A 25399-nucleotide genomic window follows, 5' to 3' on the forward strand; every position below is an offset into this window, starting at 1 on the left:
CAGAAGAGTGATTGGGGCGAATGGCTTGCCTGATCTGAAACCATCCATTCATCCATCCATCCACCCATCCATCCATCAATCTTCTTCCACTTATGCGATACTGGGTCGCAAGGGCAGCAGGCTTAGGAGGGTATTACGGATGTCTCTCTCAACAGCGAGGCTTTTCAACTCTTCTTGGGGAACCTCAAGGGCTTCCCAGGCAAAAGGAGATATGTAATCCCTCCATATCTAGGTTCTGGGTCTACCCCGGGGCCTCTTACCAGTTGGATGGCCCAGAAACACTCTAAAGGGAGGCGTCAAAGAGGCATCTTGATCAGATGCGTGAATCACCTAATCTGGCCCCTTTCGACACAAAAGAGCAGCGGCTCGACTCCAAGTACCCTCCGGATGTCTCAGCTCCTCACCCTTCTCTAAGGCCCTGTCCACATTACTCCGTTTCTCCTTGGATGCCGATTTGTCAAATAGAAACGATCTCCGTCCACACGGGAGTTTCAGCATCATTCTCGAGTTGATCTGCGTCCACACGGCAGCCTTCGAAGGCGGACAGCACGTGACCATTAACGTACACTGGGCATGCGCGTGACGGTGTAAACAGGAAGTGGATTGCTTGCTTAGTTTAAAAAAAAAAGAAATACGACAGAGTAATAAAGTAGTCTTTAATAATGAAAGGTTGTATTTGATACTTAAGATCTTCCTCTAAAATCTCCCTCTATAAACTCAAACAGACACAGTTCGTGGAAAGTTTTAGAAGTTTTATTTTTCAGACGTAGTTACAGCGCTGCGGGTCTATCTCTCTCTCTCTCTCTCCAAATTTACTTTAACATCAACACTTACACATAAACATTTACTAGATTATTGGTCCATCAATGTGGTCAACACACGTCTCTCACTCGTTTCCTCCGTGTTGTTGATGTCTGTTCTCACTAGTAGCTCTGAACATCATGTCCGACTAGCTAGCTTCTAAGCTAATTTTAACATTACCGCCAATGGAGAAATGCTAACCGCGATTAGCATTTAATACAACACAAATGTTATACTAAACACGCGAATAGAATATATCTACGTACATCTTTTCATGCTTCATAAAGACATACTTACAGACTAAGGTCTCTCAAGGCTACCAAACGGAAGAAGTAAAACGTTAGTGCAGCGTGTCTTCTCATTAGAATCTAAAAACAACGAGCTGCTCCATAGGGCTGATGCTGGTCACGCCGCTCGCTAATCACTCCAATAACAGCTGCTTCCTCCACAGAAATGCAGACTTTTACTGCACAACAGCTGCTAACTGCTGCTAGCTGTTGTGTTAGCAGCAACATCATGTAGCTGTTGTGCTAGCAGCAACGCTTGCAATTAGTTATCCATGTTGAAATGAATCGCTGGTAGCCCAGTTTGTTTTCTTCCGGGTACGGGTCACGTGATAGTGAGTGTGACGAATCAGGGACGGAGACGTCATGGTTGCCAAGAACCAATCCAGTAGCGAACATGGGTGTGGGCGTAATTTTTTCTAAGCACATCCGTATCCGACCGTCCACACGCAAACGCAACCCCGGAGTTCTCAAACACCTCCAACCTCGGCGGAGTTTTCAGATTCCTCCGTTTAGGGTGCTCCAAAACTCCGGCGTAGTGTGGGCGCTCAGTGTAAACGTAGCAAATACGGAGTAAAAACGGAGTAATGTGGACAGGGCCTAAGGCTGAGCCCTGCCACCCAACGAGGGAAGCTCCACTTGTATCCATGATGGGTCAGTACCCAAAAAATTAGACCATGGATACAAGTATGGGTACAAACTCTCACGGAGATGGACTGGTAAATCGAGAGGTTTCCCTTCCGGTTCAGCTCCCTCTTGTTATTGGATGTCTGTGCTAGTCATGGATTGGCCATAACAAACACCATGGTCGAGCATGGGGTTATCGAACAAGGCACTCCTATGGTTTATATGAGATGCACTGGGCTTTCAAGTAACAACAAGTAACTATGTAAACCCATGCACGTCATGCTTAGAGAAAAGGCTTCGGGAGTGAGATGACGTAGAATATTGACCAAACAAATACTCATAGGGTGGGTGAGTAAAACAAACACAGGATTTTCAACCTACGCCATTATGTTCCACTGCGTAAACGAAAGACATATATATTTCTGTCGTAATAACAGTTTGAATTGGATCAGTTGAATTTTAGTTTGTGGTGATCAGCAGAATGCTAATGGTATCCTGGGTGCAGGATAACACCTGTAGACTATATAGGGGTGAAAGTGAAACTAACTAGTGGGCATCACTGGCGTCTTCTTTATTTAGCGCAACCACACATTAAATGCATTGAAAAGTATAATATTGAAGTACTTAATTTAGGATTTTCTGTGTTCTGCTACATTATAGTTCTACTCTACTACATCACAGAGGGAAATATTGTATTTTTTACTGTACAACATTCATCTGATCGATTTAGTTAATTTACAGACTCAGATTATTAAAACAAAATATTATCAACTAATAAATTATGTATTTTTATAGAGTAAACTACCAAGCAGTATACAAAGTAACTATAAAGTGTTTTACCTTTACCAGCTACAAAATTAAAGTGATGAACAGATTGATGCATCAATAAAATACAGTAACAATATATATATTATTCTGCATAATGAGTACTGTCTGTCTTTCTCTCTCCACTGTGACTTTTAGCTAAGGGTGTTTCACCGCCGTAATGAAAAGTAATGTTATGAAAAGTGAGGTTTGTAAAATATGATTAAACGGCACCCAGTCTATTTCATATTATAGATTATACTAAATTGGCTAACCTCCTCTTAGTCCAAAAGATTCTTCTTCCTCTTTTTTCACATTCAATTTTTTGGGGGGGAGTTTTTCTTTTTTTCCGATGCAAGTGTCCCAAGGACTGAGGATGTTGAATGCTGTACAGATTGTAAAGACTGCTAAGGCAAATTTGTGATTTTAGGCTATACAAATACATTTTTTTACCTTTTATACTGCCTGCTGACTCCTCACTCACTACTCTTAACCATCCCTCAGCCAGTAGGGGCCTCTAGTGATGACACAGCTGACTTCCAGCCACTACTACAGTGGGGAAAACAGTTTGCTCCCTTTTGTTGTTTTACACGGTGTGTTTGGCAGTTAGCAGCTACCAGAACTAACAGTCCACACTGCTGAGTACATCACCACTGTACATAGAACACACTGTGTTAATACGTTGATACGTTTTAAGTTTGTTTTTTGGCAAGATTGTATGGCATGTCTTAAAGGATGGCTTTAAACCGATTGCCTGCAAACATTGCTGCTTGTTTTAAGTTTGTGAGTTTGTGAGAATGAATTGTATTCTACAAAGGCCATTGGTGTCCAGACGCAGAGATAGACAATTGTGGGTTGTATGCATTCAATCACACAATACAGCAGCAGTCGATGCAGACACGGCTGGTGGAGATCTGCACACTGAGGCCCTGTCCACACTACTCCGTTTTTACTCCGTATTTGCTACGTTTACACTGAGCGGCCACACTACGCCAGAGTTTTGGAGCACCCTAAACGGAGGAATCTGAAAACTCCGCCGAGGTTGGAGGTATTTGAGAACTCCGGGGTTGCGTTTGCGTGTGGACGGTCGGATACGGATGTGCTTAGAAAAAATTACGCCCACACCCGTGTTCGCTACTGGATTGGTTCTTGGCAACCATGACGTCTCCGTCCCTGATTCGTCACACTCACTATCACGTGACCCGTACCCGGAAGAAAACAAACTGGGCTACCAGCGATTCATTTCAACATGGATAACTAATTGCAAGCGTTGCTGCTAGCACAACAGCTACATGATGTTGCTGCTAGCACAACAGCTAGCAGCAGCTAGCAGCTGTTGTGCAGTAAAAGTCTGCATTTCTGTGGAGGAAGCAGCTGTTATTGGAGTGATTAGCGAGTGGCGTGACCGGCATCGGCCCTATGGAGCAGCTCGTTGTTTTTAGATTTTAATGAGAAGACACGCTGCACTAACGTTTTACTTCTTCCGTTTGGTAGCCTTGAGAGACCTTAGTCTGTAAGTATGTATTTATGAAGCATGAAAAGATGTACGTAGATATATTCTATTCGCGTGTTTAGTATAACATTTGTGTTGTATTAAATGTTAATCGCGGTTAGCATTTCTCCATTGGCGGTAATGTTAAAATTAGCTTAGAAGCTAGCTAGGCGGACATGTTACATGCTGGCTATATCATGGATTGTTGTTTTGTATTCATGTAATGTGTATAGGGACAGTTTGTAAAGCCATATTTCATATTGTGTTTCCAAAGTTTTACAAATAAGAAAGATTCACACTGAAGTCTTGAAACTCTTCTATGGATTCCATGGTCTTTATTTCACGGATCTACTGTTAGCGATCTGCTAAGCATTCCTGCACGAAGCAAGAGCAGAATAGAGTGAGAGACCTGTGTTGACCACATTTATGGACCCATATTCTAGTAAACGTTTACGTGTAAGTGTTGATTTTAAAGTAAATTTGATGTGAGAGAGAGAGATAGACCCGCAGCGCTGTAATGCTAATCGCGGTTAGCATTTCTCCATTGGCGGTAATGTTAAAATTAGTTTAGAAGCTAGCTAGGCGGACATGATGTTCAGAGCTACTAGTGAGAACAGACATCAACAACACGGAGGAAACGAGTGAGAGACCACATTGATGGACCCATAATCTAGTAAACGTTTATGTGTAAGTGTTGATGTTAAAGTAAATTTGGAGCGAGAGCGAGAGACCCGCAGCGCTGTAACTACGTCTGAAAAATAAAACTTCTAAAACTTTCCACGAACTGTCTGTTTGAGTTTATAGAGGGAGATTTTAGAGGAAGATCTTAAGTATCAAATACAACCTTTCATTATTAAAGAGTACTTTATTACTCTGTCGTATTTTTTTTTTTTAACTAAGCAAGCAATCCACTTCCTGTTTACACCGTCACGCGCATGCCCAGTGTACGTTAATGGTCACGTGCTGTCTGCCTTCGAAGGCTGCCGTGTGGACGCAGATCAACTCGAGAATGATGCGTGTGGACGGAGATCGTTTCTATTTGACAAATCTGCATCCAAGGAGAAACGGAGTAGTGTGGACAGGGCCTGAGGGCACCTTTCTATTTAGTGTCTACTTCAGCTTACGATTCTAACAATATATGTTTGGACTGTTTGGATAATGTCTCTGTCCTAGCCACTGATTAAAGTCTTATCTGATGACATATAACAATCACAAAATCCCTGATCACTACACAGAAGTTATAGAACTATAATGAATTACTTTGTTTTATGCATGGAATAAAGATTACATTACGTTGGCATTACTCAGCATGTAGGGGATATCATAAATCACAGTAACGGCTTAATAGCATATTCAGTCGGATGAATGAAAGTCAGTATTATAACCTACTGTCATACCTGCAAAGAAACTTTGTGGTGCCTGGCATGATTTCAAGGGTGAAGCACTCCCCTCCATTAACACAGTAGTTCCTCTGGCTGTCACTGCAACGTGTCACATGACTGGAGGTCTTGGCTGTAGTGGTGGTGCTGGTGGCAGCTGCAGAAGATACCCGCAATTAGTGCAGCAAGAAAACGAGACTCAGTATGACTCCAAATGAAAAAAATCAAAATGCCCATAGAAACATTGAAAAACACTATGTCACTACATTCTACATTCATATATTCAGTATGTTCCAAACACTCACATTTGTCATCAGCATGGGCTTTGTTCATTTCTTTTTCAAGATTACATCCAAGAACACATGTGAAATGAAAGCCATTCAGCAATACTTTGGTGAAAATAGTATTTGGAGCATGTGCAGTAGTATTACATTATGCTGCAGAACTAGGTAAACATTTTGAAACTTTTTACTGTTATGGGAGTCCAACTCTAACTGTTGTGAATCCAGCCTAACTACAGCTGCCATCCTCCACGAAGAAGCAGGCTATGTGATGAATAAGTGATGATGATGATTAGTGAAGTCAGCATATAAATATATATTATTATATAAAATATGATGCACACATATGCGTATATATATGTGTACATATATTTATATATATATATATATATATATATATATATATGTGTACATATATTTATATATATATGTACATGCATGTACATATATATATAAATATATGTACACATATATATATATATATATATATATATATATATATATATATATATATAACATGTTATATATATATATATATATATTCATATTATATTCATATTATATATTATATACTCATATATTAGCATATATGAATATATATATATATATATTCATATATGCTAAAATTGGATTATTTATAGATACCTAATACTTTCTGACAGATAATATTCCATCTTTACTATAAACGGCACTATGCTCTACTGTCCCATCATTGCCCAATAGCTTTTTGGGAAAATATTACACCAAAAATGCAGTTGGGAGTAGGCTACTTTTTCCAGCCCTTAGTAGGGTTTGCAGGTTTTACTATTAAGTAGCCTGAGAGGTGATACTAGTAGGAAAGTCTGCAAAGCGCTGGACACACCACTTGTTGCTGCTCATTAAGAGCATTTCTTTGAGCACACAGTGGGCAACTCAGATGAGTGTATCAATGTTTTTTAAGCCAAAACTCTCATTTAGAGAAATTATTCAACAGGCAATTTAGAGTTTCCAGTTCACCTAGCCTGCAGTAGACTGGGGAATAGACAGTCAGCGCACTGAGATCTGTCATGTTGGTGATATCAGCAACATCTGACACTCATGTCATGAGGTTAGGCAACAGAGTTTTATTTATTTCCCTTGTATTTAACCTATTTCCTGATAAATAATTATCACAGATCAAGGGCAATATTACAGGCGGCAACCTCCTGTTCTGACGAGTGAAGCCAATGCGGAAGTGTCTTAAAACTTGCAATCTCTCTACTAGTCATCAGGGGGTGACTGCTCTGGATGCAAAAAGAAGTCTGATTGTATAGAAGTCTATGAGAAAACGACTCTACTTCTCACTTGAATGTATTAACTCAGTAAACATGGTCAACATGAGTTTATGGTCTCAATCGCTAGTTTCAAGTCTTCTTCAATACAACATGATATTCGTAAATTCTGGTCCATTTAGAGTCTAATGGACCATAAAGCAGGGTATGCTTTAGAGCAGGCTTACTGTGATTGACAGGTTGCTGCCGCTACCAGAGCTTTGTACGGTGTCTCTACGTCACTCCTCTGCATTCCAAATATGTTAACTTCCGTTCACTGTTTGCAAACTATTTTCATCACTTGAAGATCTAGACTATGCAGATGATCTCTCTCTTCTTTCACATACTCATCGACACATGCAGGAAAAAACATCCCGCCTCAGTGATTTTGGTCAGAAGATTGGCCTGAAGATCAGCAAAAAGAAAACAGAAGTGATGACTCTGAACATTCCCAATCCCTCACCAATTCAGGTTAACGGAGAAGATCTCCCTAAAACTGACGAGTTCACATATTCGGGCAACACTGTCAGACACGATGGGGGCACAGATAAAGACATCAATAATCGTCTTAATAAGGCAAGGAACGCTTTCAAAGTACTGAATAACATATGGAGGTCACAGCAGTACACCATCAAGACCAAACTTAAATTGTATCAGAGCTGTGTTTTATCCACCCTATTGTACGGTTCTGAATGCTGGAGAATGACACAAGAAGACACAAGAGACTATCAACCTTCCACACCAAGAGTTTAAAACGAATACTGCACATTTTCTGGCCAAACACCATTTCAAATAAAGAACTGTATGACAAATGCCAACAAGAATGCATGGAGACCATCCTAATGAGAAGAAGATGGGGATGGATAGGACATGTGTTGAGAAAAGATCCTGCTGATATTACAAGAACAGCCTTACATTGGACACCAGAAGGGAAAAGAAAAAGAGGCCGACCAAGAAACACATGGAGAAGAACTGTGGAGAAGGAGATGCAGAGCCTAAACCACTCATGGGGCACCATCCAGCAACTCGCCCAGGACAGACAGGAGTGGAAGACTTTTGTTGCTGCCCTACATGCCAAGAGGCATAAAGGGAAATTAAATGACTGTTTGCAAAAAGCCAAGAAGGCGACGGCCGTAATCCAAGATGGCAACGGCCAAATCAAGGAACTCAAGGCTTCAAAACGGCAGTCCACAAACCAATGGGTAACATAACAATGACTACATCCACTTCTTATAAACAGTCTATGCTTGTGCCCCTCTTTTCATTCTACAATGAATCACTTTCATGAGTGCATTTCAGATAAACCACGTGATTAGTGAAAATCTATTCCTCAAAGAAAAAGGGAAGTAAGCCTCAAGGAGGTGACTAGGTACAGTGAGTATGATATTGCCTTCATATAAAGGTATTATATTAGTGTTACACAGCACATTTTAGCATTGCAACCAGCAGGTAACTAATAATACAATGAATGATATAAGAAAAAAAGATTGTGCAGCTGAGTAGTTCCATTCCAGACTTTATTAAACATGAACTCTTTATGACAGCATTTCAATACATGCTGGAGCTCCAATAAATAAATAAAGATGTGAATAGTGAATAGTTTGGTGTGTCAGCTTCACTTAAAAAATGTAATGCATTCATTTGTTTTGGATCATTTTTGACACTTGAGAATAAGTAGTTTAGAGAGGGAAATTGGCGTACATCCGCTAACCGTTGTTATAGGCCATTCTCGGAATAGCTGGTTCTATTTCATTCTTCCTGACCGTCAGATGGCAGTGCTTTAGCTACCAATATCTCCATCTTGCATATGTGCAGGTTGAGTCATTATATCAACAAAGTCCCCTGTGACATTGCAATGACCCAGTACAAAACCCTCACATCATCATGTAATCTGTTTCTTCTATCGCCTCGCAATTGAGGATACTGATAGCTGGTCAATTTGGCTCGTCTCCTGTAGCTTCGTAACCTGAGGGTTGGTGCTTGGTTTTTTCCCCCCACCAGAGGCTGCGGCAAGCTGTAATATTTTTCAAGCTTATTTATCTGGGTTTTTTGGGGGACGGACAGCGGTAATCTCGCCATTACGGTTCGTGCTGAACTACTGCTGGACAGGTGAGTAGCTGTTATGATGTGGTGTGTTCATGGACCCAAATGCAGACTCAGGACAGCAGAGTTCTATTTCAAACCAAGATCATTTATTTCTCTCAGTCAGGGGAAAAAACAGGAAATGGTAAAAGACAATAGGTGGTGTCTCCACGCGCTCCGCACGGGTCCAAGCCGGAAAGTGACTAATCCTTCGGAGCGGCAGACTAAGCCGACAGAAAAACAGTCACACGTCAACACGGAGGCGCGTCCTCGTGCTCCGCTCGGATCCAAGCCGGAAAGTGGCTAGTCCGCGTCCGCGGCTGGCAGGCAGGCTGGATCGACTGTGTGATACCCGGGGCTCGACACAGGATTGCCAAGACTTCACAGTTGATCTCCGAGGAACAAACTGGAAGACTTCTTCGTGCAGGTGAAAACCCGAGGCTCGACACTGGACGGCAGGTAAGTTGAAAACAAAAACGGATTGTTAGTGGTGGAATCTCACAGAGTGAACAAACGGACAACTCATGGGTCGGAATACCAGGTTGGTAAACGGACGGACTGACAACTGGAATGAGAGTGACAGGAGTATTTATGTCAGCTGGAGATGATCACAGGAGATGAGGCACAGCTGTGCCTACGGAGAGAGGCAGGGCAGAGGGCGGGACTCGTAGGAGGACACTACTGAGGGAAATACAGCAGAATTAGACATAAATCCTCACAGTAGCCCGGCGCCTCTTGGGATTGACCCACTTCATGACATCTACATGGTCATGAACCTGCCTGTCTGGGAAATGAACACCTCAGGGCAGACGTATCCAACGACCCTTGTACTGTAGTTTTATGCCACTGTCAGTAAGAATGGCTAGACTTGCAGATATAGGTGGCGATACTGGGCTGTCGCCTGCTAGTGTGATTGCAGACCTAACCACATCAATGAAGCTCAGGTCAGTCTCACCTCATCCACCAAAAAAAGTAGGGAAGGTTGATGCTTTGGTTCCAAGGTTGGCAGTCTCCATCTCCAGCCTGATAATAAGGGACCAGCTCCCTGCAGCCACAGCCCTCTGCCTTTTCAGTCCCTCTTTCTAAGCCCTATATTAAATTGTTCTCCCATCACACTATTGTATTTGTAATTCTTTTTCTCACCATCTTGTGTGGACTCCCCTGCCCAGACTGTTAGTGATGCATCCCTGCAGGCTTTTGCTTTAATAGGTACCATTTCCAGGCAGGGTCTGCACGTGTCACAACAGCTCCTTACGTGGGCATTTCCCCACTTCCTGAAGCCATTCATGTCCCAGGGGGCACAGAACATTGCAGCAGATCTGCTGGCCGCCACAAGTAGATTGGAGACTCCATCCAGATGTAGTTGGATTGATTTGGAGCCAGCATGGCAGATCGGAGGTGGATGTCTTTGCCTAAGAGACATCAACAAATTGTCCCCTCTATTACTCCCTAATGGAGAGGACCACTCCTCTGGGGCAGGATGCCTTAGCTTTCTTTGCCAGCCTGCCCTATATATGCCTTCCCTCCAATTCCACTCATTCGGGTGACGCTGGACTGAGTCCAACAAGGGGGGCCACAAACTACTGCTAATAGCTCCAAACTGGCCTCTCACTGGCCATGGTTTCCAGTGCTTCTGAAACTGCTCAGTGGAGAGCCATGGCACCTCCCAAGAAAACCAGACCTCTCTCAGCTAGAGGGACTGTGTGTGCACACAATGCTGTGTGTTTGGCCATTGGAAGCCAGGACCCAGTCTTGCATTTCCTGAAGTCATTGTTGGATGGCGTTAGATTTGAATGGACCTTGAAAGTACACGTAGCTGCGATTTCAGCTGGGGGTCACACTATCTGGTTAGTTCTTAAAGGGCGCACAGCGGCTTAGACCATCAACAGTCACTGTAGTGCCATCATGCGACTTAAATTTGTGTCTGGGTATTTGTGTTTGTCCCAGTTTCAACTGTGAGGACAAAAATAATAGAGATGGTTGTCTGCTAAGACAGCATTTCTGCTTGCTATCACATCAGCAAAGCGAGTGGGGAAACTCCACGCCCTGTCAGTGAGCCAAATATGCGTGCGTTGCTACCTAGATGATTCAGGGGTTACACTCCTACCGATCCATCCTTCCTGCCAAAGAGAGTACCTCCCTCACATGTAAACCAAGCCATCAGTTGGCAGCATTCAGTCCACCAGCTTCATCTGAGAGGGCAGAGGAGCCGTCAGAGCTATTTTGCCTGGTGTGGGGACTCAAGACATATGTGAAGGCCACTGACAATTAACGTAAGACTGACAAACTTTTTGTTTGCTCTGGGGGTTGTAAGAGAGGTGAACCGTTTAAAACACTCTACTCGGAGTGTGTCCACATCCTGGGAAGCCTTGAAAGGGGTCTCATTGCAAGACATCTGTGCTTCAACAACCTGGGAGTCTTTATGTACCTTCGCTCACTATTACCGTGTCAATGTGGCTGCACCTCATGCTATGTCAGCAGCAGTCCTGTCAACAGCTTCCCTTCCTTCGTGAGGTAAGCCTTTCTCATGACCTTGCTGGTAAATGTCATCCGGTGCTAAAACACTGCCATCTGGTGGTCAGGAAGAATGAAATGGCACGAGAGTTATAAAGGTAACTACGGTTCTATGAATTCTAGATGACCGCCAGAGTTGTCACTTGTCACTTGGAATATTCTCCAGAAGCTTCTGTGGGAACAGATTACGTGATGACATCAGGGTTTTGTACTAGGTCGTGCACCATACGTCATCACATGATCACCGGTGACTTTGGTGGTAATATGACTCAACCTGCACATATGCAAGATGAAGATATCGAGTGCTGAAGTCCGCCATCTGGCGTTCATCCACAAATTATAGAACATTACATTACACACATTCGTAACTCTTGTTTTCCTTTCTTTGTTTATGAAGGCAAAAGAGAAGTAGGAGGTATTGAGAGGGGTACCATCCAGCGTATTGCAAGACCACTAACGCGCCCAGGAATAGCCCGCAACAAACAAATTGTCAACTGTCGAAGCTGACCTAGTCGGTGAGAATTATGTGTTGGCCCCGCTGCTGTGTTGGCCCCGCTGCTGTGTCAGCGGCAGGTGTTTCCTGTCAGATATTGTCATTTACTGCAGTTATCTTTGACAGCAAGGACCACTACCGTGCTTGTGATGCTGATGGTTGACACATTTACTTCATAGTTTTACAGTTTTTGTAAAGGGCACATTTTGTCTGAGCCCAAGGACACACCATGACCTCATATTCTAACTGGGGCCGAAAATCTTTGAGTTTGAGGACGTCCTCTTGGACTTTTGGAAACACTGATTGACATTTCTCAACATTTTCTGACATTTTTAAAGATCAAACAACTTATAATCAACAGATTAATCAACAATGACAATGCTCGTCAGTTGCAGCCCTATTGGTGTGTGTTTTCAAACAATGTAGCAAAAGTAGTTAGCTGCTAATGCTACAAACAATAAGGCACAGCGTGTGAGTGGTGACATATGGCAAGCCAGGAAGGGCCTCCCTGCATGGGCTGCAGTGGGACAATACCGGTGGAGGATGGTCATGAATACTGTGAGCTCTGCTTGGGAGTGGAGCATGCACTGACAGCTAGAGATACCCTTTTGTCATGCATGAGCTTTTTTGTATGTCAGTAAGACAAAGAGAGGCCCATTACCATTTGTTTGGTAGCGGGCCACCCACTGCTGCTCAAGGACCTCAGTCCTAGAACTGAGGCTCCAGTAGTACACAGTGTGGCCCGCAATGGTGGCCCCTCATCCAACACTATTGCAGTAAGCTCAAGGTGGGTGAGATATTTGTATGACAGGAGCCTTGTGCATCAACTAGTAGGTTTCGGGCTCGTGGCCCCTTGACATAGAGTCGTGTGGGGGTCAGGTAGGGGGTAGAGGCTGCCCCTCCTCTGAGACAGACAAGGAGATCAATGTTCTCAGCCTTGAGCACTCAGAAGAGGATGAAGTGTTACCTCTGGGGCACCAGGAGTCTTGGAGGAGAGTGAGCAGCAGTCACGTCTCCGTTGGGTCGATCAGGGGCCTGCCTCCCACTTTGATGATGAGGATGGGGGTTGGCCTGCGCGTTTCTCAGTGCCTCTTCTTTCGGACTTTGAAGAGGTGGTCCTGTTTCAGGCACAATCAGGTGTTGATCGCTGGTTTGGGCTCTGTAAATGGTTGGCATCGGTTGACAGTCTAGAGAGGATAGGCTGTGGGCCTCTGATGGATCAGGGTTTGACAGCCTTAGAGTCCCCATCGAAGTTAGTCCTTGGGAAGAATAGTTGCTCAAGCAAGAACTACAGAATGATGGATGCTCTGTTAATTATGATGCATGGCGCTTCAGTCAGTGGCCGACCTGTTGGCGTCCAGGGAAAATTATCACTGCCCAAAAACTACTTTATTACTCTGTATTTTTTTTAACTAAGCAACCAATCCACTTCCTGTTTACACCGTCACGTGCATGCCCAGTGTACGTTAATGGTCACGTGCTGTCCTTCTTCGAAGGTTGCCGTGTGGATGCAGATCAATTCGAAAATGATGCTGAAACGCCCGTGTGGACGGAGATCGTTTCTATTTGAAAAATCTGCTTCCAAATAGAAACGGAGTAATGTGGATGTAGCATCAGTCTCCTGAGTTGGAGGAGGAGGTGGTGCTGTGTGGTGGAGATGAACTGGTCTTGCATGACATGGTTCTCGGGGGTGACACCTCTCTTGGACGGGAGCACATGGGAACATCCTGGTCTCCGAGACCTTCTGAGTCAGGCACAGGGGACCCTGTTTCATTCCTTTCCACATGGGCTCAAACTCTGGGCCTGGCCCCTGAGAGGGCCAGTCTGTTAAGTATGGGGCTCGCACTGTCACTAGTTCAGATCACGCAGAGTGCTCTAGCACCAACAAGAGCAGCATATTTTGTATCGCTGGCAACTCTTTGTATCATGGTGCAGGGCTAACGGAGTTAACGCACTGGCTTGTCCGGCTCTGGAGGTGCTCCAGTACCTGCAGGGACTACTTGAGGCTGTTAAATCACCTTCGACCCTTAGGAGCATGGCGGCAGCTATCAAGGCCGCTCAGGTTAAGGCTGGCTGCTTTAAGTCCAAGTTCTGGGGCCAGCCAACTCTAAGTTGTCTCAGTGGGTGGTAGAAACGATTCAGCAATCATACAAGAGTTGGGCACACCAGCCCCAGTGGGAGTCAAGGCACACTCTACACGGGGCATAGCAACCTCCTGGGCCTTGTCGTAGGGCACCAACCTCTCTCAGATCTGTGGTGTCACTAGCCGATGAATGTGTGTTTGTTTTTATATAGTGTATGTAAGAGCCAAATTCAATGTGCTGTTAAATATTTACTTGTATTTACATGTTTAACTTTAATCACATCTGTTTCTACTTTGAATGTTACAAGGATGTTGTTATCGTTTGTTATGGTAAGAAATACACGTAAGTGACAGACTTCCGTCACTTTAAGGACATTTTGCGACAGTTAGTTACGGTTGTTAGTAATATCTGGAGCAGAATGGAGCCGCACAGTTTTCCGACCGTATTATATGAAACGTGCTATGTGGATTAACCTGTGGATCCTTAAAGTGTGTCGAGGTAATCGGGGTACTTTTAGGAAGAAAGGAAGTTGTTTGACTAACTTGTACAAGAGAGATTGGATCAATAAAACACGTATTGCTTTCACCTACGAGCGGTGTCGGTGTGAGCTATGTGCTTAGGACCAGAAACACGAAACAAGATTTACATTCTGCTAAAGGTTTGGACGCTACAGCATGCCCAGTGTACGTTAATGGTCACGTGCTGTCCTTCTTCGAAGGTTGCCGTGTGGATGCAGATCAATTCGAAAATGATGCTGAAACGCCCGTGTGGACGGAGATCGTTTCTATTTGAAAAATCTGCTTCCAAATAGAAACGGAGTAATGTGGATGTAGCATCAGTCTCCTGAGTTGGAGGAGGAGGTGGTGCTGTGTGGTGGAGATGAACTGGTCTTGCATGACATGGTTCTCGGGGGTGACACCTCTCTTGGACGGGAGCACATGGGAACATCCTGGTCTCCGAGACCTTCTGAGTCAGGCACAGGGGACCCTGTTTCATTCCTTTCCACATGGGCTCAAACTCTGGGCCTGGCCCCTGAGAGGGCCAGTCTGTTAAGTATGGGGCTCGCACTGTCACTAGTTCAGATCACGCAGAGTGCTCTAGCACCAACAAGAGCGGCATATTTTGTATCGCTGGCAACTCTTTGTATCATGGTGCAGGGCTAACGGAGTTAACGCACTGGCTTGTCCGGCTCTGGAGGTGCTCCAGTACCTGCAGGGACTACTTGAGGCTGTTAAATCACCTTCGACCCTTAGGAGCATGGCGGCAGCTATCAAGGCCGCTCAGGTTAAGGCTGGCTGCTTTAAGTCCAAGTTCTGGGGCCAGCCAACTCTAAGTTGTCTCAGTGGGTGGTAGAAACGATTCAGCAATCATACAAGAGTTGGGCACACCAGCCCCAGTGGGAGTCAAGGCACACTCTACACGGGGCATAGCAACCTCCTGGGCCTTGTCGTAGGGCACCAACCTCTCTCAGATCTGTGGTGTCACTAGCCGATGAATGTGTGTTTGTTTTTATATAGTGTATGTAAGAGCCAAATTCAATGTGCTGTTAAATATTTACTTGTATTTACATGTTTAACTTTAATCACATCTGTTTCTACTTTGAATGTTACAAGGATGTTGTTATCGTTTGTTATGGTAAGAAATACACGTAAGTGACAGACTTCCGTCACTTTAAGGACATTTTGCGACAGTTAGTTACGGTTGTTAGTAATATCTGGAGCAGAATGGAGCCGCACAGTTTTCCGACCGTATTATATGAAACGTGCTATGTGGATTAACCTGTGGATCCTTAAAGTGTGTCGAGGTAATCGGGGTACTTTTAGGAAGAAAGGAAGTTGTTTGACTAACTTGTACAAGAGAGATTGGATCAATAAAACACGTATTGCTTTCACCTACGAGCGGTGTCGGTGTGAGCTATGTGCTTAGGACCAGAAACACGAAACAAGATTTACATTCTGCTAAAGGTTTGGACGCTACAGTGTATATTAGGGGTTTGTTTGAGCACTCTGGTGGTTGGGATGTCTAATTCGAATACCAGTGTCTGGAATTTTGGGGAGTACTTGAGGAGCTGTATCTGCTATGTCTCTTGCAAGGGGTCTTACAAAGTACCATACATATGGAATATGTAACTGTGTGGAGGGATAGTCTCTTCACTCAGAGAACCAAGGTTACAATGTAGCCCATCGTTACACTGCTCAAAGCAGAGCAGCCGTATCCACCTGATGCCTCATGCCTGATGGAGTACAGAGATTCATGCAGATTTCTCTGCTTAGTTTTTGCTTATCGATCAGAAACATTAAACCAGTGGGCAGTGACACAGGGCTGGAGCTTAGGCACCAGGCCACTTCACTTCATTGCTGTCCAGGCTCTTTGGGCAGAGCTAGATTGTAGGCTATTTGCAGGGCAATCAGTTTACTGCAGCGGATGGTGTTTCTGTCAAGTGTGGTCAAGGACAAACCATGATGCACTGCACCAGCAGAAATATCTCTCTTCCTGTAATCACAGCCGTCACAGTGAAAGTGAAAAAGGATTCAGACTAAATAATCTAAATGTGAATCAAATACTGTATTATATATACCCATTTTGTGAACACCGTTGTAGGATTTTAATTTCTGAAAATCTTTTGGCCTTCTGTGTTCAGCTGCCAATTCAACAAAAACTTGGAAAAATGTTATTAATTCACAATACCCAGCAGTCTCACCAGCATGACCTTTTCACAGCATGAGCTACACTGAGCTACACTGTTTTCTGTTCTGCTCCTTTAACTTACTGGTAAACTAATCTGGATGCGTAATGATAATGTTGATATCTCATTACTTCCTGCATATGTTTCATGATCATTATATTTTAATGGTAAGATGATCACAAGCCTTGATTGTAAATTTAACAATTTATCTCAAAATAGACTGACATTCTTCTGCACTTTTTATCTGAATGGTTTAAAAAAACAAGGTATGACATTACTTTGATCGAACAAGTCATCTTTTCACTGGAATTAAACATTTTAAGATTTGCTCAACTGAAATGATTAGATAAAGAGGTGCTTTTGTAGCTATCCTAAGGACAGTGTGCCCACAGAGTGGACTCACTTCGGCGTTCGGGCACACCGACCGGCTTTCGGCCGGGAACCCACCTCCGCCAGCCCCGACCGCGCGGCCGGTCTGCGGTTGTGGAGCTCCGTTTCCCTGCGAACATATTCGTTGATCTGTAGATCCACTCGGGTTTCTCAAAAAGTTTTCAAAAGCACCGTAGTGTCCTTCCGTGCTATGGCCTTCCTCAGGTTAGCTTAACATAGCTCCAAACACCAAGATGCTAAGTTAAAATGAAACACATTCCCAGACATAAAATGTGCAACGCTGTCAGCCAGACAGCTGTGCAATGAGAAAATAAGCTAATGGGGGAAAAAAATTATAATACATGTAGTGTATTTATGAAAAATTATTAAATTATAATATAGCTATAACTTTGTGATTCTGTTTAGGTCAGCAGAGAAGGCTTAGCTGGCCCTGACGGCCCACCACTGCTGTAGTTACAGTTGTGGTGATAAGGGCCAGGTGTGATTTATGTAAGAATAAGGGACAGGTGTGCTAATCTGGCAGGGAAGTCTGGGGGCATCTGGTGGCCAGGTGGTGTATGGCATGGAAAGGAAATCTTCATAGATATGCCAGACCTGAGAGGAAATGCGAAGGGCTAAAGCAAAGATCAAGGAGGACAGGGAGACTCAGTGTGTCACCATGACATAAACACTATTCTTTCAGAGAATGATCAAGAGCAACTTATCACCGAAGTGTTTCGCTGACCTTTGTTTCTTGAAAGTTTCAAGTGTGTTTCACCTCTGACCATAGTCGGCCTCATTGATAGGTTTCAAGTTTCTCAACACTTTTTTATGTTGTTAAGTGAAATGCTTTGTTTCCCCCTTCAGTATTATGCTTTTTTGACATAATAATAATGATAAAAAGATTGAATATACACAACAGATAAAATATATACAACCAAGTAAAGAATCGGATTGGCCGGAGGGAAGTACATCCTCTGTAGCGTCTCCGTTCTGGCCCCATGACTGCAGTAGCGCTTCCGTGACGCTGATCTAAGAATTCGAAGAGGCTCAAATCCTGATTCTACCTGATTTCTCACCCCTCGCTTCTGAGGGTAAAAGAAAGAAGTAGGAGAATTTCACATGCTTACTCTGGAGCTGCAGATTGACTCCTGCACAGTATATTAGGATGCCCTAGAGTACTATTTAGATGAATTATAAATAGGATAAATTACTAAAAATGCTGAATGCATAGGTTATAAAAAAAGAACAATTTCCACAATCCAGTTGATCCTATCCAGCAGCTGGCACTATGATCAACACTTACACACCCTCACACACAACTACAATGCACATTGCCTTGGGGAAGAATCCTCTGTCACTAATACAGTTCATGTCTTAAGAATCTTGACTTTTCTAGTTGGGGGTTTGACAAAACAGCTTCATTGTGTAGACAGAGAACCAAAATGTAAAAAAAAACACTTGCAATGTGTTTTACCACCACAGAAAATGGAGCACTTATGTAAACCTATAGATTATGGTAAAAACAAGAGATATGGATTGACAACACATTCTCATAACGACTCACTGAGGCTGGGATTGACCATGATACATTTCAGTATGCTTACTCGTATTGTTTGGCCACTTGGTGGCAGAAGAAACAAGCCTTAACAATTTAACATATAATTACCAAATTATTCATGGTGAATGGGTTAGCAAACATGTGCCTGCTGCTGCTGGAAATCAGGCTGGTGAGACTGGATTGCGCAAGTCCCAAAAGAGAGAAACATATACAGTGGGTACGGAAAGTATTCAGACCCCTTTAAATTTTTCACTCTTTGTTTCATTGAAGCCATTTGCTAAAATCAAAAAAGTTCATTTTATTTCTCATTAATGTACACTCAGCACCCCATCTTGACAGAAAAAAACAGAAATGTAGAAATTTTTGCAAATTTATTAAAAAAGAAAAACTGAAATATCACATGGTCATAAGTATTCAGACCCTTTGCTCAGTATTGAGTAGAAGCACCCTTTTGAGCTAGTACAGCCATGAGTCTTCTTGGGAATGATGCAACAAGTTTTTCACACCTGGATTTGGGGATCCTCTGCCATTCTTCCTTGCAGATCCTCTCCAGTTCCGTCAGGTTGGATGGTGAACATTGGTGGACAGCCATTTTCAGGTCTCTCCAGAGATGCTCAATTGGGTTTAGGTCAGGGCTCTGGCTGGGCCAGTCAAGAATGGTCACAGAGTTGTTCCGAAGCCACTCCTTTGTTATTTTAGCTGTGTGCTTAGTTGTCTTGTTGGAAGGTGAACCTTCGGCCCAGTCTGAGGTCCAGAGCACTCTGGAAGAGGTTTTCTTCCAGGATATCTCTGTACTTGGCCGCATTCATCTTTCCTTCAATTGCAACCAGTCGTCCTGTCCCTGCAGCTGAAAAACACCCCCATAGCATGATGCTGCCACCACCATGTTTCACTGTTGGGATTGTATTGGGCAGGTGATGAGCAGTGCCTGGTTTTCTCCACACATACCGCTTAGAATTAACAACAAAAAGTTCAATCTTGGTCTCATCAGACCAGAGAATCTTATTTCTCATAGTCTGGGAGTCCATGTGTTTTTTGGCAAACTCTATGCGGGCTTTCATATGTCTTGCACTGAGGAGAGGCTTCCGTCGGGCCACTCTGCCATAAAGCCCCGACTGGTGGAGGGCTGCAGTGATAGTTGACTTTGTGGAACTTTCTCCCATCTCCCTACTGCATCTCTGGAGCTCAGCCACAGTGATCTTTGGGTTCTTCTTTACCTCTCTCACCAAGGCTCTTCTTCCACGATTGCTCAGTTTGGCTGGACGGCCAGGTCTAGGAAGAGTTCTGGTCTTCCCAAACTTCTTCCATTTAAGGATTATGGAGGCCACTGTGCTCTTAGGAACCTTGAGTGCTGCAGAAATTCTTTTGTAACCTTGGCCAGATCTGTGCCTTGCCACAATTCTGTCTCTGAGCTCCTTGGGCAGTTCCTTCGACCTCATGATTCTCATTTGCTCTGACATGCACTGTGAGCTGTAAGGTCTTATATAGACAGGTGTGTGCCTTTCCTAATCAAGTCCAATCAGTTTAATTAAACACAGCTGGACTCCAATGAAAAGGGAACCATCTCAAGGAGGATCAGAAGAAATGGACAGCATGTGAGTTAAATATGAGTGTCACAGCAAAGGGTCTGAATACTTATGACCATGTGATATTTCAGTTTTTCATTTTTAATAAATTTGCAAAAATTTATACATTTGTTTTTTTCTGTCAAGATGGGGTGCCGAGTGTACATTAATGAGAAATAAAATGAACTTTTTTGATTTTAGCAAATGGCTGCAATGAAACAAAGAGTGAAAAATTTTAAAGGGTCTGAATACTTTCCGTATCCACTGTAAGGGTGCACATCACATGGTCGACAACCACATGAAAGACTTCAGTGAAGTACAGAGGTATCTTTAGTGATACGTAGTATATATAGTGGCTTTTTCTTTGCATGCCTTTGGTAGTATTGTGAAATTGGGGTGTAATTAGGAGTGACGTAGAGACGCCGTATATGGCTCTGGTAGCGATAGCGACATGTCAATCACAGTAGCCCCGCCCTAAAGCATACCCTGCTTTATGGTCTATTTGACACTAAATGGACCATAATTTACTAAATGAACATCATGCTGTTTTGAAGAAGACTTGAAACTAGAGATTGAGACCATAAACTCATGTTTACAATGTTTAATGAGGTAATAAATCAAGAGAGAAGTAGTCATTTTCTCATAGACTTCTATACAACCAGAGGAGTCGCCCCCTGATGGCCAGTAGAGAAAGGTTTCAGGCACTTCCGCATTGGCTTCACTTTTCAGAACCAGAGGTTGCCGCCTTGTACCAAGCCAAAAAATGTAATTGAAGAGGAAAGCAATGACCAGCAGAGTGATGAAGGAAGGACTATAGTGAGAACAGAAAGAAGACCCCATCAGAGCTGAAGTTGACCAGAAAAAGAACTGAGCCCTCTTTCAAAATAGTCAAAAATACTAAACCACTACTAGAAAGTGATGGTTTAGGTCCGCTTCACGGACATTGCACATGCCCTGCAGTCTAGCAATCATAGGATGTAGACTAGTTTGTATAAATGGCAGTTTTACATGTGGAAGGGCAGAGCAGTTTGATGTTTTTCCATCAGAAAGGAGATTTTGGCGGAAGAGTTTCAAGCTATGCACTCAGTGGCCAGGTTGGATCCATCTAGCTCAGTCATTCTCAAACTTTTTTTTGTTATTCCTCCTTTGAAGGAAGAACAGTTTTCACAGTTTTCTTTTATTGACTTGTTGTGTTTTGAAATGTCTTTTGAATTTTTAGGGTCTCATGCTGTCAGCTGACATTTATTTTCAGACATGAAATACACAGTCTCTCTTAATCTCCCACCACATTCACTGTTAACCCTAAGAGCAAGATAGGCTGTACTGAACGTCATTTGTTTTTATATTTCACGCTTTGATTGAGGTTTTCAAATGAAGCTTCGATGTTGAATGTTTAGTTTGTATTTGATCTGTTTCAGAGAGGTGTTGATTCGGCTACTAGGATCATTTTGGAGGACATTTGCAAAAATGATGATATGTATATATATATATATATTTACTATAAATACTAGTACTAATACTAGTTTTGGCGAAGTAAAAAATGTGATTATCTTCAAACAACTAAATTCACATATGTATATTTATGTGCACAAATTCACACTGTTGAATCCTAGATAGATGTCAGTAAAAATCTACATTCACGCAATCGATGGTCCTTTTTTGTAAACTTGTCAAAGTCATCCTGTAGATACAAACCCACAGACACATAGATATCAATTTTGCCTTGGAACTTGGTGAAGACTTCCCATGCATTGGGCGGCTCCAGCTGATGATGTCCCTACTTCTGGTATGCCTTGGCAACCGGGAGGAGTTATCCCTTTTTATTTGAAATACCTCCGGGCGCTAGCGTGAAGCATCACAGCAGATACCAGCCGCTGTCCCAAACAGACATTGGCCTCTGTGCTGTAGTGTCCATGGAAGGTGTCACCATCAGCAGAGCAAGGACTTTTACCATCAGTATTTCAGTTAGAAACGGTCCACAGGATGATACCGATAAATGCACAAATCAGGTTTGTCTATCATTTGTTATAAAGAGCTGAAATAGAACTACTGGAATAAATATTGTATTCATAATGAAGTGTCCTGTAACTGAAATATGAATTTTGTTTGTACAATTTGTCTATTGTTTGGAATGTCCATTCCCCCTGCACTGCAGTCCTAACTGCTAACTGTTCTGTTGGCCCAGGCGGTATTCGTAACAAATACATTTGAATTGGATGATTCGGCAGCTCACAATTTATATCTAGTGCTAACATTAAGTGTCAGTAGCGCATCATCATACATGCAGAAGACAGGAGTTTACATCTCATCACAACAGTTTATAATTGCCCACTACCATTAAAAAGTGCTCTCCCTGTGATGTTTTCACAAACATAGGCAGTCTGTCACCAAGCTGCTTATATCTACCCTTGAGGTCCAACAAATTTGGTGAGTGCATTTCCTTATACTATGTAATATATATATATAATTATATAGCGTTACATGCAGATTATGAGGCAGTATCAGTATTATAATGCATTATAGAAATGGGCGTCATAGAAGGTGCTACCTACTCTTTTTCGTCTTCTTCTCTGCCTTTGTTGGTGTATCATTAAGTTAATTATATTTTGTATGAAAAATGTTAATCTGCAGAGTAACTAAATCTGTCAGATAAATCTAGTGGAGTGATCTACTTAGTTACATTCCACTATTGTAAGATTAAATACATTTATAACTCCAACTTCTCCAACTCTAGGCAATAAAGTTGTGAAGGTTGCAGTTTCTACTCAGTACTATTAATTACTATCAACTATTAATATTTTTAATATTTTGTCAATGATTAAGACATCGGAAATAAGGTGCACGAGTGCCTTAAAAAGCATCAATAGAGCTGGTTTATCAAATTTTTTTTCCAAAGGAGTATCCCCCTGGACCCCCCCCCCCCCCCCCCCCTCCCTTAGATTAGCTAACCCAGAAACAGTGTAACAGCACACGGTGATGTGTCTACAGCAGATATGTCATAGTGCCGAGCCACTGGCAGACAGATAGTATTAGTGGGTTGTTTTTCCCTGCGGCGGAGGGATGGAGGGGGCATCAATTAGCCTCCAGCAGGCTCTGACCTTGAAATGGAGCACAGACAGAAAACAGGAAGTCTCCCTGTACCACAGCCTGCAGTTCCAGTTTGTGTCCCTCATCATTTATTGATTTTCACTTTTTCATACAACTGAAAATGTGCACTGAAACATTTTCGGGATCTTAGATATTGTAAGCTGCCTACCAGCTAAAAAAAATAAAACCTTAACAACATCCATTTATTGTAGTGAGACATATCATGTTTAATTTAATGGATCATAAAATACTTTGAGAGGAAGGAGTGAATGTTAGAAATTATACATTTAACCACTGTAGAAGTAAAGTAGGTTTGAATAGAACTATCATTTCCTGCACGCCTATCTGTGTAGCAATATTTCAGAGGCTTAGTCATGGGCTACACTCTGCAAGTCACAACATGTCTGCTTTCAGGCAAAGTCCTGACACAGTTGATAGAACGCACCATTTACAAACTCAGTGATTAAACAGACACACAAAGAAACATTTGAATCCTTTTTCATAAAAACACTTTGCTTGTCTCGGCAAAGATGAAAATCACAGTCCAAGGTTATGCAGGACTCCAGCTTGTATCCCTGTGCCCATAAATATATCCCATATCATGAAATTAGAGACTAGTTCTGAAACAAAGGGACATCCTGTCTAAAAGAGCTTTCACAGAACTGAGTGTTGGGTACTTACAGATTGTTGGGATGATGATGTCGTTTAATGCCTGTGTTGTCTGGGGATGGGGAGTGACGATGGGACGTTCAGCGTTGTATTTCAATGTAACAGGGGGATCAGACTGAGTCACTCGTGGAGGCTGAGGCATGTATGGCCCTTGAGTAGATTTCTCTTCCATTAAATCGTCAGGACGTCCTGGGGTAATGGCGGTGGTCAAGGAGACAAAAGACGGACTTGAATGAGGAATGGACATAGTTAGTCCCAGTGTGGGGGTAACTGATATGATGATTGGGTCCTGTCCAATGCGTTTCGGATCTAAGTGTGTGGGTGGTTCATACTGAAAGATCTTATCCACGAAGACCCATTTGAGGCCAGCTGTGCAGAGGGCTAAACTAAGCAGACAGGCCAGGATGGGAAGAATGCAGATTTTCTCAGAGTGCAGGCAATTGTTAATCTGTTCCATCTCTATACACACACAGCAGGTCCCTGGCAAAGCCACTATTCCCAAAGCCCCCAAATGCTCCCCATCACCACCACCACCTCCCTCTGCGCCCTCCTCCCCACTCTCCCGGCCAGCTGCTTCTGTCTCTACTGGTTTCTCCTCTGGGACTTGTCCAGTATCAACAGTAGACCTTGTAGGGGTGACTGATCCAGGAGGGGGAGCTGGCCCAGCAGAGAAGTCCTCCATTCCCTCAGTCATCCTTTCCAACTGCTGGATGAAGGATCTCTGAGCACCTCAGCTATTAACTCAGAGCATCACACAGTGGCTGTCTGCCACCAGTCTCCTCGAGTATGTTTTCCATCATCAGGCAGCAGAGTCAAAGCTGGGATGTCAGAAGAAGGTACAAATGCTCTTCAGAGTGAGTTGAACCGTTTTAGCAGTCTGGGAGGGATGTAGACAGCCTTCTGCGCAAGAGGGAAAGGAGCTCCTTACTCATGCTCCCTCACAGGAAACGCAATCAGTCTAAAAATAGAACTGTCAAATTGGCTGCAGACAAAAACAAAAAAGATTGCCAGAGAATTTGATTCCTTAAATGTTCGGCATGGTCTACGAGAGAGCAGTGGGGGAACAGCAGCACTCACTCACCTGAGCACTTGGGCAGAAGAGGCGGTGTTGACGCGATGGGCCAGCTGCAGTAGCTGTAGTGCAGAGGACAGGACGGCCAGGCACTGCAGTGGCAGGAGGGACATGCTGTGTTGTCTGCGGAGCTCCAAGTAGCTGAAAGGCTGAATCATCAGGGAGCGGCAGGTGCCCTTCCTCTCAGCACAGCCACAGAAACAGATGAGTAAGGGGAAAGAGAGAGAAAGAGAATCATAGAGAGGGGGAGGGCTGCAGTA

The 25399-nt window shown here is 43.3% G+C and overlaps 1 protein-coding gene across 1 annotated transcript in view; it reads right to left on the bottom strand.

The window, feature by feature from the left end:
- Window positions 1-24761, bottom strand: part of nrg1 (neuregulin 1) — a 47897-nt gene extending 23136 nt beyond the window's left edge. Inside the window, exons 1-2 of the mRNA XM_076079496.1 lie at window positions 24080-24761; window positions 5406-5544 (exon numbers count right to left, since the gene is read on the bottom strand). Of these exons, the coding sequence (XP_075935611.1) occupies window positions 5406-5544; window positions 24080-24761 (821 nt within the window). The remainder of the gene's footprint in view (window positions 1-5405; window positions 5545-24079) is intronic.
- Window positions 24762-25399: the final 638 nt, after the last annotated feature.

The sequence above is a fragment of the Anarhichas minor genome, unplaced genomic scaffold, assembly GCF_050575085.1.
Source record: "Anarhichas minor isolate MPS153535 unplaced genomic scaffold, ASM5057508v1 ptg000073l, whole genome shotgun sequence".
Taxonomy (NCBI): Eukaryota; Metazoa; Chordata; class Actinopteri; order Perciformes; family Anarhichadidae; genus Anarhichas; species Anarhichas minor.